Source organism: Amblyraja radiata, chromosome 3 (genome assembly GCF_010909765.2).
Source record: "Amblyraja radiata isolate CabotCenter1 chromosome 3, sAmbRad1.1.pri, whole genome shotgun sequence".
NCBI classification, from domain to species: Eukaryota; Metazoa; Chordata; class Chondrichthyes; order Rajiformes; family Rajidae; genus Amblyraja; species Amblyraja radiata.
Genome location: NC_045958.1, coordinates 119,159,268 through 119,171,860, shown reverse-complemented (window position 1 = coordinate 119,171,860; position 12,593 = coordinate 119,159,268). Strand labels below are relative to the sequence as shown.

General features: G+C 46.1%; 1 protein-coding gene across 1 annotated transcript in view; it reads left to right on the top strand.

Annotated features, from left to right (window-relative positions):
- The window catches only part of dhfr (dihydrofolate reductase), a 43,349-nt gene that overhangs the window by 6,244 nt on the left and 24,512 nt on the right, over positions 1 to 12,593 (top strand). The window contains exon 3 of the mRNA XM_033018739.1: positions 1,138 to 1,243. Coding sequence (XP_032874630.1) covers positions 1,138 to 1,243 — 106 coding nt within the window. The remainder of the gene's footprint in view (positions 1 to 1,137; positions 1,244 to 12,593) is intronic.

The window sequence follows — 12,593 nt, the reverse complement described above, 5'->3', positions numbered from 1 at the left end:
ATAGAAGAAGGGTCTCGGCCCAAAACATCACCCATTCCTTCTCTCCAGAGATGCTGCTTGCCCCGCTGAGTTACTCCAGCATTTTGTGTCTGTCTTTGGTTTAACCCAGCAACTGCAGTTCCTTCCTACACATCTTCACATGTCTGTCTAACTGCCTCTTAAGCATTGCGGAGCTATCTGCTTCTACCACCTCCTCTGATAGTGTGTTCTCGGCATCTACAGCTTGTTGCATCTTTAAAAAAAAAACTTGTCTCACAAATGTCCACAAAACTTTCCCCTTTCCTCGTTAAACGTATGTCCTCTATTATTTGACATTTCCATCCTGGGTAAAAGACTCTGACTACCCTGTCTATGCCTCTCGTAAAACAGCTCCATCCAAAATGCAAGAAATTGGGGAGAAAATCCTACAAACATCACACAAACCAACTTCCCTTCCATTGATACAGAGTCTGAAGAAGGGTTTTGGCCCGAAACGTTGCCTATTTCCTTCGCTCCATAGATGCTGCTGCACCCGCTGAGTTTCTCCAGCAATTTTGTCTCCCTTCCATTGACTCCATCTACACTTCACGCTGCCTCGGCAAGGCCAACAGCATAATCAAGGAAGAGTATCACCCTCTTCTCCCCTCTCCCATCTAGCAAGAGGTATAGAAGTGTGAAAACGCACACCTTCAGATTCAAGGGCAGTTTCTTCCCAGCTGTTATCAGGCAACTGAACCATCAACAAATAAAGAGCAGTCCTGAGCCCAATCATTGGAGACCCTCGGACTATCTTTAATCAGACTTTACTGGACTTTATCGTGCACTAAACAGTATTCCCTTTATCCTGTACACTGTAGACGGCTCGATTGCATCCGTGTATAGTCTTGCCGCTGAGTAGATAGCAGGCAATAAAACACTTTCCACTGTACCTCGGTACATGCGATAATAACAAAAACATCCTCCATACATTTGTCACCCTCAACCTGTGACCTGAACAGTGATGTAGAACGGCTTTTAAAATCAGGCATATGTGACCTTACCAATGCGGTAAGAATAGAAGGAATCGGTCCTGCTCGGACAATCTGCATTTTCAGACTTTGCATTATTATTCAATTTTTCCGATAGAAATAACACTTGCTATGTTTCTATTAATATCAGGAAAGTGCAACGCTGTTATCATGGGACGGAAAACCTGGCACTCTATTCCGGAGAAGAACAGGCCACTTAAAAATCGAATAAATATTGTATTGAGCAGAGAACTTAAGTGAGTGTTTCAATATTCACAAATAATATTGTTATTGTGAAATGTCAATAGATTTACATGTCATTGAACTTTGTGTCTTTATTTCGGATGACAAAGTGAGAACAAAAATAAATATCTGCTCCTCCACCTTTTTAGTAAATAACTAGAATATTTAATACTAATGTCTATTTCCTGCTGGTGTCTTAAATGGTTACTGATTTCAATTTACTTCATTTTTTTAAATGTTGGTTGATGCAAATAGTGTATATCTTCCTATTTTCAAGAACCATTGTAGCTTTAGATTATTTTGAAGATAACACACAGACCTCAAGAACTGGCCCATCAGTCCACAATGTCTGTGCCGAACTTGATGCCAAGACCGTTTCAATCTGAAGAAGGGTCCGATCCGAAACATCACCTATTCTTTTTATTCTCTAGATATGTTGCCTGACCTGCTAAGTTACTCCAGCATATTGTGTATCTTCAGTATAACCAGCATCTGCAGTTCCTTCCTCCACCAACTCTTACCTGCCTGCACATAGGCCATATAATTCTTAAGGGGTTGGACAGGCTAGATGCAGGAAGATTGGTCCCGATGTTGGGGAAGTCCAGGACAAGGGGTCACAGTTTAAGGATAAAGGGGAAATCCTTTAGGACCGAGATGAGAAAAAAATAATTTCACACAGACAGTAGTAAATCTCTAGAACTCTCTACCACAGAAGGTAGTTGAGGCCAGTTCATTGGCTATATTTAAGAGGGAGTTAGATGTGGCCCTTGTGGCTAAAGGGATCAGGGGGTATGGAGAGAAGGCAGGTACAGGATACTGAGTTGAATGATCAGCCATGATCATATTGAATGGCGGAGCAGGCTCAAAGGGCCGAATGGCCTACTCCTGCACCTATTTTCTATGTTTCTATAGAATTAGAATTAGAATTACCTTTATTGTCATTCAGACCTTACGTTCTGAATGAAATTTCGTGCCTGCAGTCATACACACAATAATACAATAATAAACAACAATAAACACAAATTAACATCCACCACAGTGAGTCCTCCAAGCACCTCCTCACTGTGGTGGAGGCAAAAATCTTAGGGCTGCAGTCTCTTCCCTCCTCTTCTCCCTCAGCGCTGAGGCAATACCCCACCGGGCGATGGTACAAACAGTCCCGCGGCTCACCGAACCCCGCAAACGAGCCGGCTCAAACACCGCGGCCCGGGGTGGTCGAAGCTGCCGCCCTCCAGTCCAGCGGACGCAGCAGCTGGCCCGCGGCTGAACCCCGGACTCAGGTCACCGCCGCCAGAACTCCGTCCCAGCCACCGGAGCACCGTTCCAGCCCCCAGCCGGATCGCCCTCACGTGAGTGCCGTTCCTCCCTCGAGCTGGGCCTCTCCGACGGGAGCGCCATACCTCCCTCGAGCTGGGCCACTCCGACGGGAGCGCCATTCCACCCTCGGGCTGGGCCGCCCCGAAAGGAGCGCCATTCCACCCTCGGGCTGGGCCGCCCTGACGGGAGCGCCACAGCCCCTCACGGGAGAGTCTCAGCCCCGCGCCAGGCCGCCCTCATGGGAGCGTCACAGCCCGTCACGGGAGCGCCGTTCCAGCCCCGAGCCGGACCGCCCTCACGGGAGCGAGCCCAGGGCAAGTCCTGACTGGCTCTCGAGGTCGCCAGCTCCGCCATTAGGCCTCAGCGCAGACGGAGGCAGAGGAGGGGGATACGACAAAAAAGTCGCATTCCCCCGAAGGGAGAGACAGCAAGCCCCGTTTCAACCTCCCCCCACATAAACACAACCTAAAAACCAAAAACTTAACTAGACAAAACGAAAAAAAACAACACAAAAAAGTAAAAACAAACGGACTGCAGGCGAGCCGCTGCTGCCAGGGCAGCGCCGCCACTTTTACCACTATAGCTCCATTCGCTGCAGTTAATGCAATTCCCTGCATCCATGCCTATCAAACAGTCTTGTAAATGTTATGGTCGTATCTGCCTCAACCACCACTCGCGGAAGGGAGTGTCCATAACCCCTGACACCCCTGCTAATCAAGAATCTGCCAATCTCTGCCTTAAAAATATCTATTGCCTTGGCCTCCACAGCCTCTGTAACAATGAATTCCACAGATTCACCACCCTCTGAAGAAATTCCTCGTCATCTCCTTTCTAAAGGTACGTCCTTTTATTCTGAGGCGATGGCATCTGGTCCTAGACCAAGGGTTCTCAACCTGGGGTAAATTTACCCTGGTAAATTTAACTACCCAGGGGGTAAATTTGAACAAAATAATAATGTTAAAAACAGTATTTTTAAATTTCCCCATTGTCAGTTGCTTTATTATGGTAGAAGTGTAAACTCAAATTACTGAACAAAACAAGTTGGGGTAAATTTACTTTCGAAATGTTGCCAGGGGTAAATGGGATGAAAAAGGTTGGGAACCCCTGTCCTAGACTCACCCACTAGTGGAAACATCCTCTCCACGTCCACTATGTCCAGGCCTTTCACTATTCGGTACATTTTAATGAGGTCACCCCCTCATCTTTAAACTCCAGTGAGTACAGGCCCAGTGCCTTCAAACGCAAATATATGTTAACCCACTCATTCCTGGAATAATTCTCGTAAACCTCCTCTGGACTCTCTCCAGCGCCAGAACCACATTCTTTAGATATGTGCTCATAATACTCCAAATGCAGTCTGAGCAGTCTCTTATAGAGCCGCAGCATTACATCCCTATTTTTGTATCCTGGCACTCAGAAATAAATGCTAGCATTGCGTTTACCATCCTGGTAAATCTCCTCTATCACCTTTCTGTTGCAATTATGACTCGTACGTGGTTGGAGATCACAACTGTACAAATTTCTGGATGTGACCTAATCAACATTTTGAGGAATTATACCGCAACCTCCCTGCTCTAACATTCTTCACCCCAGCTAATGAAAACATGTTTCCTGTATGCCTTCTTAACCACATCTGTGGTCACTTTGCAACATTAATGGACGTGTGCACCAAAGCCACCGTTTGAGAATAAGGGGTAGGCCATTTAGGACTGCGATGAGGAAAAACCCAGAGAGTTGTGAATCTGTGGAATTCTCTGCCACAGAAGGCAGTGGAGGCCAATTCACTAGATGTTTTCAAGAGAGAGTTAGATATAGCTCTTAGGGGCTTATGGAATCAAGGGAGATGGGAAGAAAGCTGGAACGGGATACTGATTTTGGATGATCAGCCATGATCGTATTAAATGTATCATATTGGCTCGATGGGGCGAATGGCCTACTCCTGCACCTATTTTCTATCTTTCTAAGTTCCTCTGTTCCTGAATACTTTGTTACCATTCATTATGTCTGTCTCGTCCTTATTTATCCACTAATGTTCATCATCTCATCCACATCAGGCTTAAATTGCACCTTCCATTGCATCTGCCAATTTTACTAACTGATCAATATTTCTGTGGCCAAAGGCTATCTTTTTCACTATCAACATTACCACCAGGTTTTGTGCCTTTGCAAAATTGTTAATCACTCCTATATTCGTAGCCAAATCGTTAATATATAGAAGAAACCCTTAAAATCCCAGCGATAATTCCTGTCATACCCATCGGTGTAGGAAGGAACTGCAGATGCTGCTTCATACCGAAGATGGACAAAAATGCTGGAGTAATTCAGCGGGTCGTGCGGCATCTCCGGAGAAAAAGAATAGGTGACATTTCAAATTGGAACTCTCCCTTGGACTGAAAGTAGATTGGGGGGGTGGGGGGGGGAGTTGATATACTGGAGGCGGGGAAAGGCCAGAACAAATCAGGGCCGGCAACAGATGACATCAGGCAGGGTGGAGCCCACAATGGCCCATTGTTGGCTGGGGTAGATGGAATACAAATAGGGATACAAAGATGTGAACAGTGGAACTGGTAGAACGACTAGGGTGGGCGAGGGGAGGGAATGCAAGGTTTAATTGAAATGAGAGAAATCAATGTTCAAACTGTAGACAAAATTGCTGGAGAAACTCAGCGGGTGCGGCAGCATCTATGGAGCGAAGGAAATAGGCAACGTTTCGGGCCGAAACCCTTCTTCAGACTGCTGGGTTGTAGGCTGCCCAAGCAAAATATGTCGAGGGATGTTAATCACAGAAACAACAATCCACTCAAGCCCATATTTCCAATCCTCATTTTGTGAGCTTCAAGCCACTACAACAACATCTATTATCTTCACTCAAAAGTGGCTAAAATACCAACATCTATTTATCAAACGTCAAACCATAAGAAGGTGGATGATTAAGAATGTGGTTTGTAAAGTAGGTTTTAAGGAGGACCTTGGAGAATGGAGTGTTGGAGCAACTTAACAAGTTTAGTTTCTTATTGTCACGTGTGGCAGTGAAAAGCTTTTTGTTTCGTGTTATCCAGTCAGCGGAAAGACTATACATGATTACAATCTGGCCGTTCACAGAATGCAGACACGTGATGAAGTGAATAACCTTTAGTGCAAGGGAAAGTCTGGTTAAAGATAGTCCGAGGGTCATCAATCAGGTAGAAAGTAGCTCAGGAACGCTCTCTAGTTGTTGGTTGGATGGTTCAGTTGCCTGATAACAATGTACAATTTCTTGCCAGCTGATAACAGCTGGCAAGAAATTTGTCTCTGAATTTGGAGGTGTGCGTTTTCACACACATGTGTATCTCTTGCCTGATGGGAGTGGGGAGAAGTTGGGAGTGACCGGGGGTTGAGACTGGTCCTTGATAACGCTGGTGAATGCCAGAATGGTAGGAAGTGAATGCTCGAACAATTAATTTGGTGGCTGAATGTGTAGTTCCCAACTGCGGTGCAGTTCCCAACTGCGGAGCAATGATGTCAGAAGGTGTGGTCTTAGTGAGACCACACCTGGAGTATTGCGTACAGTTTTGGTCTCCTAATCTGAGGAAAGACATTCTTGCCGTAGAGGGAGTACATAGAAGGTTCACCAGACTGATTCCTGGGATGTCAGGACTTTCATATGAACAAAGACTGGATAGACCCGGCTTATACTCGCTAGAATTTAGAAGATTGAGGGGGGATCTTATAGAAACTTACAAAATTCTTAAGGGGTTGGACAGGCTAGATGCAGGAAGATTGTTCCTGATATTAGGAAGTCCAGAACAAGGGGTCACAGTTTAAGGATAAGGGGGAAATCTTTTAGGACCGAGATGAGAAAAAAAAATTCACACAGAGAGTGGTGAATCTGTGGAATTCTCTGCCACAGAAGGTAGTTGAGGCCAGTTCATTGGCTATATTTAAGAGGGAGTTAGATGTGGCCCTTGTGGCTAAAGGTATCAGGGGGTATGGAGAGAAGGCAGGTACAGGATACTGAGTTGGATGATCAGCCATGATCATATTAAATGGCGGTGCAGGCTCGAAGGGCCGGATGGCCTACTCCTGCACCTATTTTCTATGTTTCTAAGTGGCCAGAATTTGAGGAGATCTGAAATTGCTGGATCATTGAAGGTTATAACTGGAGACAAGGCTCGGGAGGCAGTGTTCCAGTGGGAAAACGAGAGAGACTATGAGAAAGATGCTCTTCGTGAGTATGGATCACAGAGCGATGACCTGGAATGAGATGGAGGTGTGGGATGTTGAGTGGCAGCTGGCAGTCAATTAACAAGAGATGCTTTTTAAAAAGTGTCTAAAATAAGAGTAAGTGTGGTATAAAACTTGCACTTACATGTAAGTGGCTATGTTTTGTCAGTTTAATGGAAATAAAATGATATTTAACCTTTCAGATGCTGTGAGAATGATTTTGAAGTTTCATTCCCACCCACTGAATGAAGATAATGTAACTTCTAATGCTGGTATATTCAGTGATCTTTAAAAAAAAAAAAGATTATTCACACTTTATGTCCAAACGAAAGCTGAAAAACCCCTAGATTTTGATTTTGATTTGGTAGAATTCAATGTGGTTAAGATACTTCAAAATGCCATTGAGTTTAGTTTGGAGATGCAGAGCAAAACAGGCCCTTCAGCCCAACAAGTCCGCACCGACCAGCGATCCCCGCACTAACTATTGTGTTCTTTCTCACTTTTTGATGAATTGTAAGATACAGCGTGGAAATATGCCCTTCTAAGAGCAGCCCTGTGCTACTATCTACCTCATTGGAGACCCTTGGACTATCTTTGATTGGTCGTTACTGAACTTTATCTTGCACTAAATGTCATTCACTTTATTCCCTTTATTACGTATCTCTACACTGTAGACGGCTTGATTGTAATCATGTATAGTCTTTCTGCTGACTGGCTAGCATGCAACAAGAAAGCTTTTCACTGTACACGTGACAATAAACTAAGTTCAACTACCACTCTCCTACGCACTCTAGGACAATGTACAATTTTACCAAGCTAATTGACCTACAAACTTGTACGTCTTTAGAGTGTGGGAGGAAACCAGAGCTTCCAGAGAAATCCCACGCAGGTCACGGGGAGAACGTACAAACTCCGTACAGACAACACCCGTAGTCAGGATTGAACCCGGGTCTCTGGCGCTGGAAGGCAGCAACTCTACCGCTGCGCCACCGTGCCGTGCAAAAGTTCAAAAAGGATTAAAAGCCGAGTCAATATTCTATTGCTTACTTCTTCAATGTGTGGGTGTAACACTGTCTGTAAGTAAAGCAACAACTGATGCTGATTGCAAACGTGTCCCTGTCTACAGTGAGCAGTAGGCTTGTGATGTTTTCTGATCAAAGGCAGTGGTGCAGCGATAGAGTTGTTGCCTTACAGCACCAGAGACAGGTTTGATACTGTCTGTACCGAGTTTGTACGCTCTCCCCGTGTCCTAGGTGGGTTTTCTCAGGGTGCTCCGGCTTCCTCCCACACTCCAAAGATATAGTGTATGTAGGACAGTGTTAATGTTCGGGGATCGCTGGTCGGCGTGGACTCAGTGGGCGGAAGGGCCTGTTCCTGAGCTGTATCTCTAAACTAAACTGAATGTGTCATAAACCTTTATCGAGCAGCCTTGAAGTAAAGCATTGCTGCCCTTTGCTTTAATAAAGCGGAGCTTAAAAGCAGCTACAAAGCTGCGGTAAGTGAAATAAAAGTAGATACTTTGTGTGTCTGTTAGTACTAGAAAGTGGCTTGACTACTGAGAACTTTTAAAATGTCATGTATTTAAAGTTTCCTCGCTGACAGTAGGGAGCCACATTTGAAGTGATGATTCTGTCTGCAGTCGCACCGTGTCCTATGGAGAGGCGTGGGAGAATTTTTCATCCATGAAGCATCAGTAGTCGGAGCTCAAAGTGATTCAAACTTTTGATGTGAGAAGTGCAGCATGACAAGTTGCAGGCTGCAAGATTGCACGCGGCTAATTCCTGCAAATTAAACATTGATTACAAAGGGGAGGTGGAGATAATCCTTCAACAGCTTTCTCCTCAAACACTTTTACATCGGATATTTTCAGAAAACTCAGGAGTCGGGGTGGGAAAAATAAAAACAAACCATCAGTGTCCTGACACTTAAAGTAAAGGTCTGAAGAAGGGTCTCCACCCGAAACGTCACCTAATCATTTTCTCCAGAGATGCTGTCTGACCCACTGAGTTACTCCAGCTTTTTGTGTCTATCTTCTGTCAGTATCCAAAAAATATATAAATCTTCTCGTGGACTTCACCATCACCTAACAGCATCTTCTCCAAGTAGACATCGTCCTGATTTGAAAGTACATCTAGCTGTACCTTTATTGTTGTGTACTTTAAACTCTTTGAGCTCCCTTGCCAAGCACATTGTGGTGGTTTGGTGCCTACACCAGGAGAATCGTGATAGTTCAAACAGACAGTATTTGACTTTTTCCCAGGATGGAAAAAGTTAAATACTTGAGGCATAGTTTTAAGGTGAGTGAGGCAATGTTTAAAGAAGACTTACAGAGTAACTCTTACTTCAGGGGGCGTAGAGTAGACTAGGACCAACATTTAAGGATAAAGGGGACATTTTAAGGATAAAGGGGAAATGCTTTAGTACTGAGATGACAAAAACATCTTTTACACAGAGAGTGGGGAGTCTCTGGAATTCTCTGCCACAGAATGTAGTTGATGCCAATTCATTGGCTATATTCAGATTCAGATTCAACTTTAATTGTCATTGTCCATGTACAGTACAGAGACAACAAAATGCATTTAGCATCTCCCTGGAAGAGCGACATAGCATATGATTTGAATAAATATTTACATTAGCATATATACAGACATAGTGTTTTTCCTGTGGGAGGAGTGTCCGGGGGGGGGGGGCTGATTGGCAGTCACCGAGGTACGTTGTTGAGTAGAGTGACAGCCGCTGGGAAGAAGCTGTTCCTGGACCTGCTGGTCCGGCAACGGAGAGACCTGTAGTGCCTCCCAGATGGTAGGAGGGTAAACAGTCCATGGTTGGGGTGAGAGCAGTCCTTGGCGATGCTGAGCGCCCTCCGCAGACAACGCTTGCTTTGGACAGACTCAATGGAGGGGAGCGAGGAACCGGTGATGCGTTGGGCAATTTTCACCACCCTCTGCAATGCCTTCCGGTCGGAGACAGAGCAGTTGCCATACCATACTGTGATACAGTTGGTAAGGATGCTCTCGATGGTGCAGCGGTAGAAGTTCACCAGGATCTGAGGAGACAGATGGACCTTCTTCAGTCTCCTCAGCAAGAAGAGATGCTGGTGAGCCTTCTTGTTCAGAGTTGAGGTATCGTGGGTCCAAGAGAGGTCATCGGAGATGTTAACACCCAGGAACCTGAAGCTAGAAACACGTTCCACCTCCGTCCCGTTAATGTGGATGGGGGTGTGCGTGCCGCCCCTGGACTTCCTGAAGTCTACAATGAGCTCCTTGGTCTTCTTGGAGTTAAGGGCCAGGTTGTTGTCAGCGCACCCTGCTGCTAGGAGCTGGACCTCCTCCCTATAGGCCGACTCATCGTTGTTGCTGATGAGGCCAATCACCGTTGTATCATCTGCATACTTGATGATGGTGTTAGTATCATGTACAGGTGTGCAGTCATAGGTGAAGAGGGAGTAGAGGAGGGGGCTCAGCACACAGCCCTGTGGAACGCCGGTGTTCAGGGTGAGGGTTGAAGAGGTGTGCTTGTCTAACCTAACAGACTGTGGTTATTGAAGAGGGAGTTAGATGTGGCCCTTGTAGCTAAAGGGATCAGAGGGTATGGAGAGAAGGCAGGTACAGGATACTGAGTTGGATGATCAGCCATGATCATATTGAATGGCGGTGCAGGCTCGAACGGCCGAATGGCCTACTCCTGCACCTATTTTCTCTGTTTCAGGTCAATAATCAGTCATCAGAATGAGAAAAATGTGGAAATCAAACCAATTTTAAATTGCATAGAAGCAAGAAAGGTGGAGGGAACACAGGGGATGTCTGTGAAAGGGTGGAGAGATGGCAAAGGAATTAATAAGTTCAAAGGTCATGGGACCAGAAGTAGGCCCATCAATACATACAACAATACAATACAATTCAATTTATTGTCATTTGGACCCCTTGAGGTCCAAACGAAATGTCGTTTCTGCAGCCATACATTACAAACAAATAGACCCAAGACACAACATAATTTACATAAACATCCATCACATTGCTGTGATGGAAGGCCAAAAAAACTTATCTCTCCACTGCACTCTCCCCCCCGATGTCAGAGTCAAAGTCAAAGTCAAAGCCCCCGGCGGGCGATGGCGAATTGTCCCGCAGCCATTAAAGCCACGCCGGGTGATGCAAGGCCGCACACCGGGTCTTGATGTTAGAGCCCCCGGCGCGCGCTCGCAGTCCCGCAGCCATTCCAAGCCGCGCGGGGCGTTGCTGTAAGGCCCCGCTCCAGGAGCTCTTCAACCCCGCAACTCGGGCGGGAGAAGTCGCCGTTGCGGAAGCCCTGAAAAGCGGTCTCCCTCCAGGGACCCGCGGGCTCCCGGTGCCGTCCGCCAATCCCGCAGTTGCAGCCACCGAATCTCCGGGGGTCGGGTCGCAGCAGCGTCCACCACAGCTCCACCCGCTCTGGACTCGGCCAGCTCCGCAACGGTGAGGTGAGTAGTCGGCACCACAGCCCCCGGTCTTCCTGTTGGAGGCCGCTCCTCGTTGCAGCCCCAACGACAACGGAGACCCGACAAAGAAAAGGTCGGGTCTCCCGTGCAGGGAGAGATTTAAAAGTTACCCCCACACCACCCCCACCCCCCCACACACATACCCCAACAAAAATAACAAAAACTACATAAAAACATAAGACATAAAATAATAAAAACGCAGACGGACTGCAGAGGCCGCTGCTGACGAAAGTCGCGCCGCCCACATAATCAAGTCTACTCCACCATACAATAATGGCTGATGTATCTTTCCCTCTCCAGCCCAGTATCCTCCCTTCTGCCCATAACTCCTGACACCTGTACTAATCAAGAATCTGTCAATTTTCGCCTAAAAAATACCCAATGACTTGGCCTCCACAGCCGTGTGTGCCCAATGAATTCCACAGATTCACCACCCTCTGATTAAAGATGTTGAAACAAAAGAATATGGCACAAAGAAGATGGTGAGTGTTTGATAATCTGTATGGAGAAGGTGTGTATGGAGGGAAATGATTGAGGACAGAGGAGGCAAGGAGAAATAAATATCTGGAACTGTTTGATACAAACACTAAATTGCTGGAAGTCTACAGTAAAATCATATCAGGCAGCACGTAGGGAGAGGAAACATTGTAGGTTGTACTGCTTCTGACATGTTGGGAAAGCTCGGAGCTCTGTAATTGTTGAATCCTTTGTTGAGCTTTAAGGGCTATAATGTACTTGGTGGAAAGACAAGCTGACAGTAGACTATAGGTGCAGGAGTAGGCTATTCCCTTCGCGCCAGCATCGCCATTCAATGTAATCATGGCTGATCATCCCCAATCAGCACCCCGTTCCTGCCTTCTCTCCATATCCTCTGACTCCACTATCTTTAAGAGCCCCAGAGAGGCAGAGAATTCCACACACTCACAATTTTCTGTGTGAAAAAAGTGTTTCCTCGTCTCCGTTCTAAATGGCTTACCCTTATTTTTAAACCGTGGCCCCTGGTTCTGGACTCCCCCAACATCGGGAACATGTTTCCTGCCTCTAGCGTGTCCAAACCCTTAATAATCTTATATGTTTCAATAAGATACCCTCTCATCCTTCTAAATTCCAGAGTGCACAAACCCAGCCGCTCCATTCTCCCAGCATATGACAGTCCCGCCATCCCGGAAATTAACCTTGTGAACCTACGCTGCACTCCCTCAATAGCAAGGGTGGTGTTCCGTACATGGAAAACAAAAATTGCGAAAGGGTGAGGCAGCAAGTTTATTTTATTTTAGAGATACAGTGCAGAAACAGGCACGTCGGCCCACTGAGTCCGCGCCGGCTAGCGATCCCCGCATACTAACACGATCGGACACACATGGGGAAAA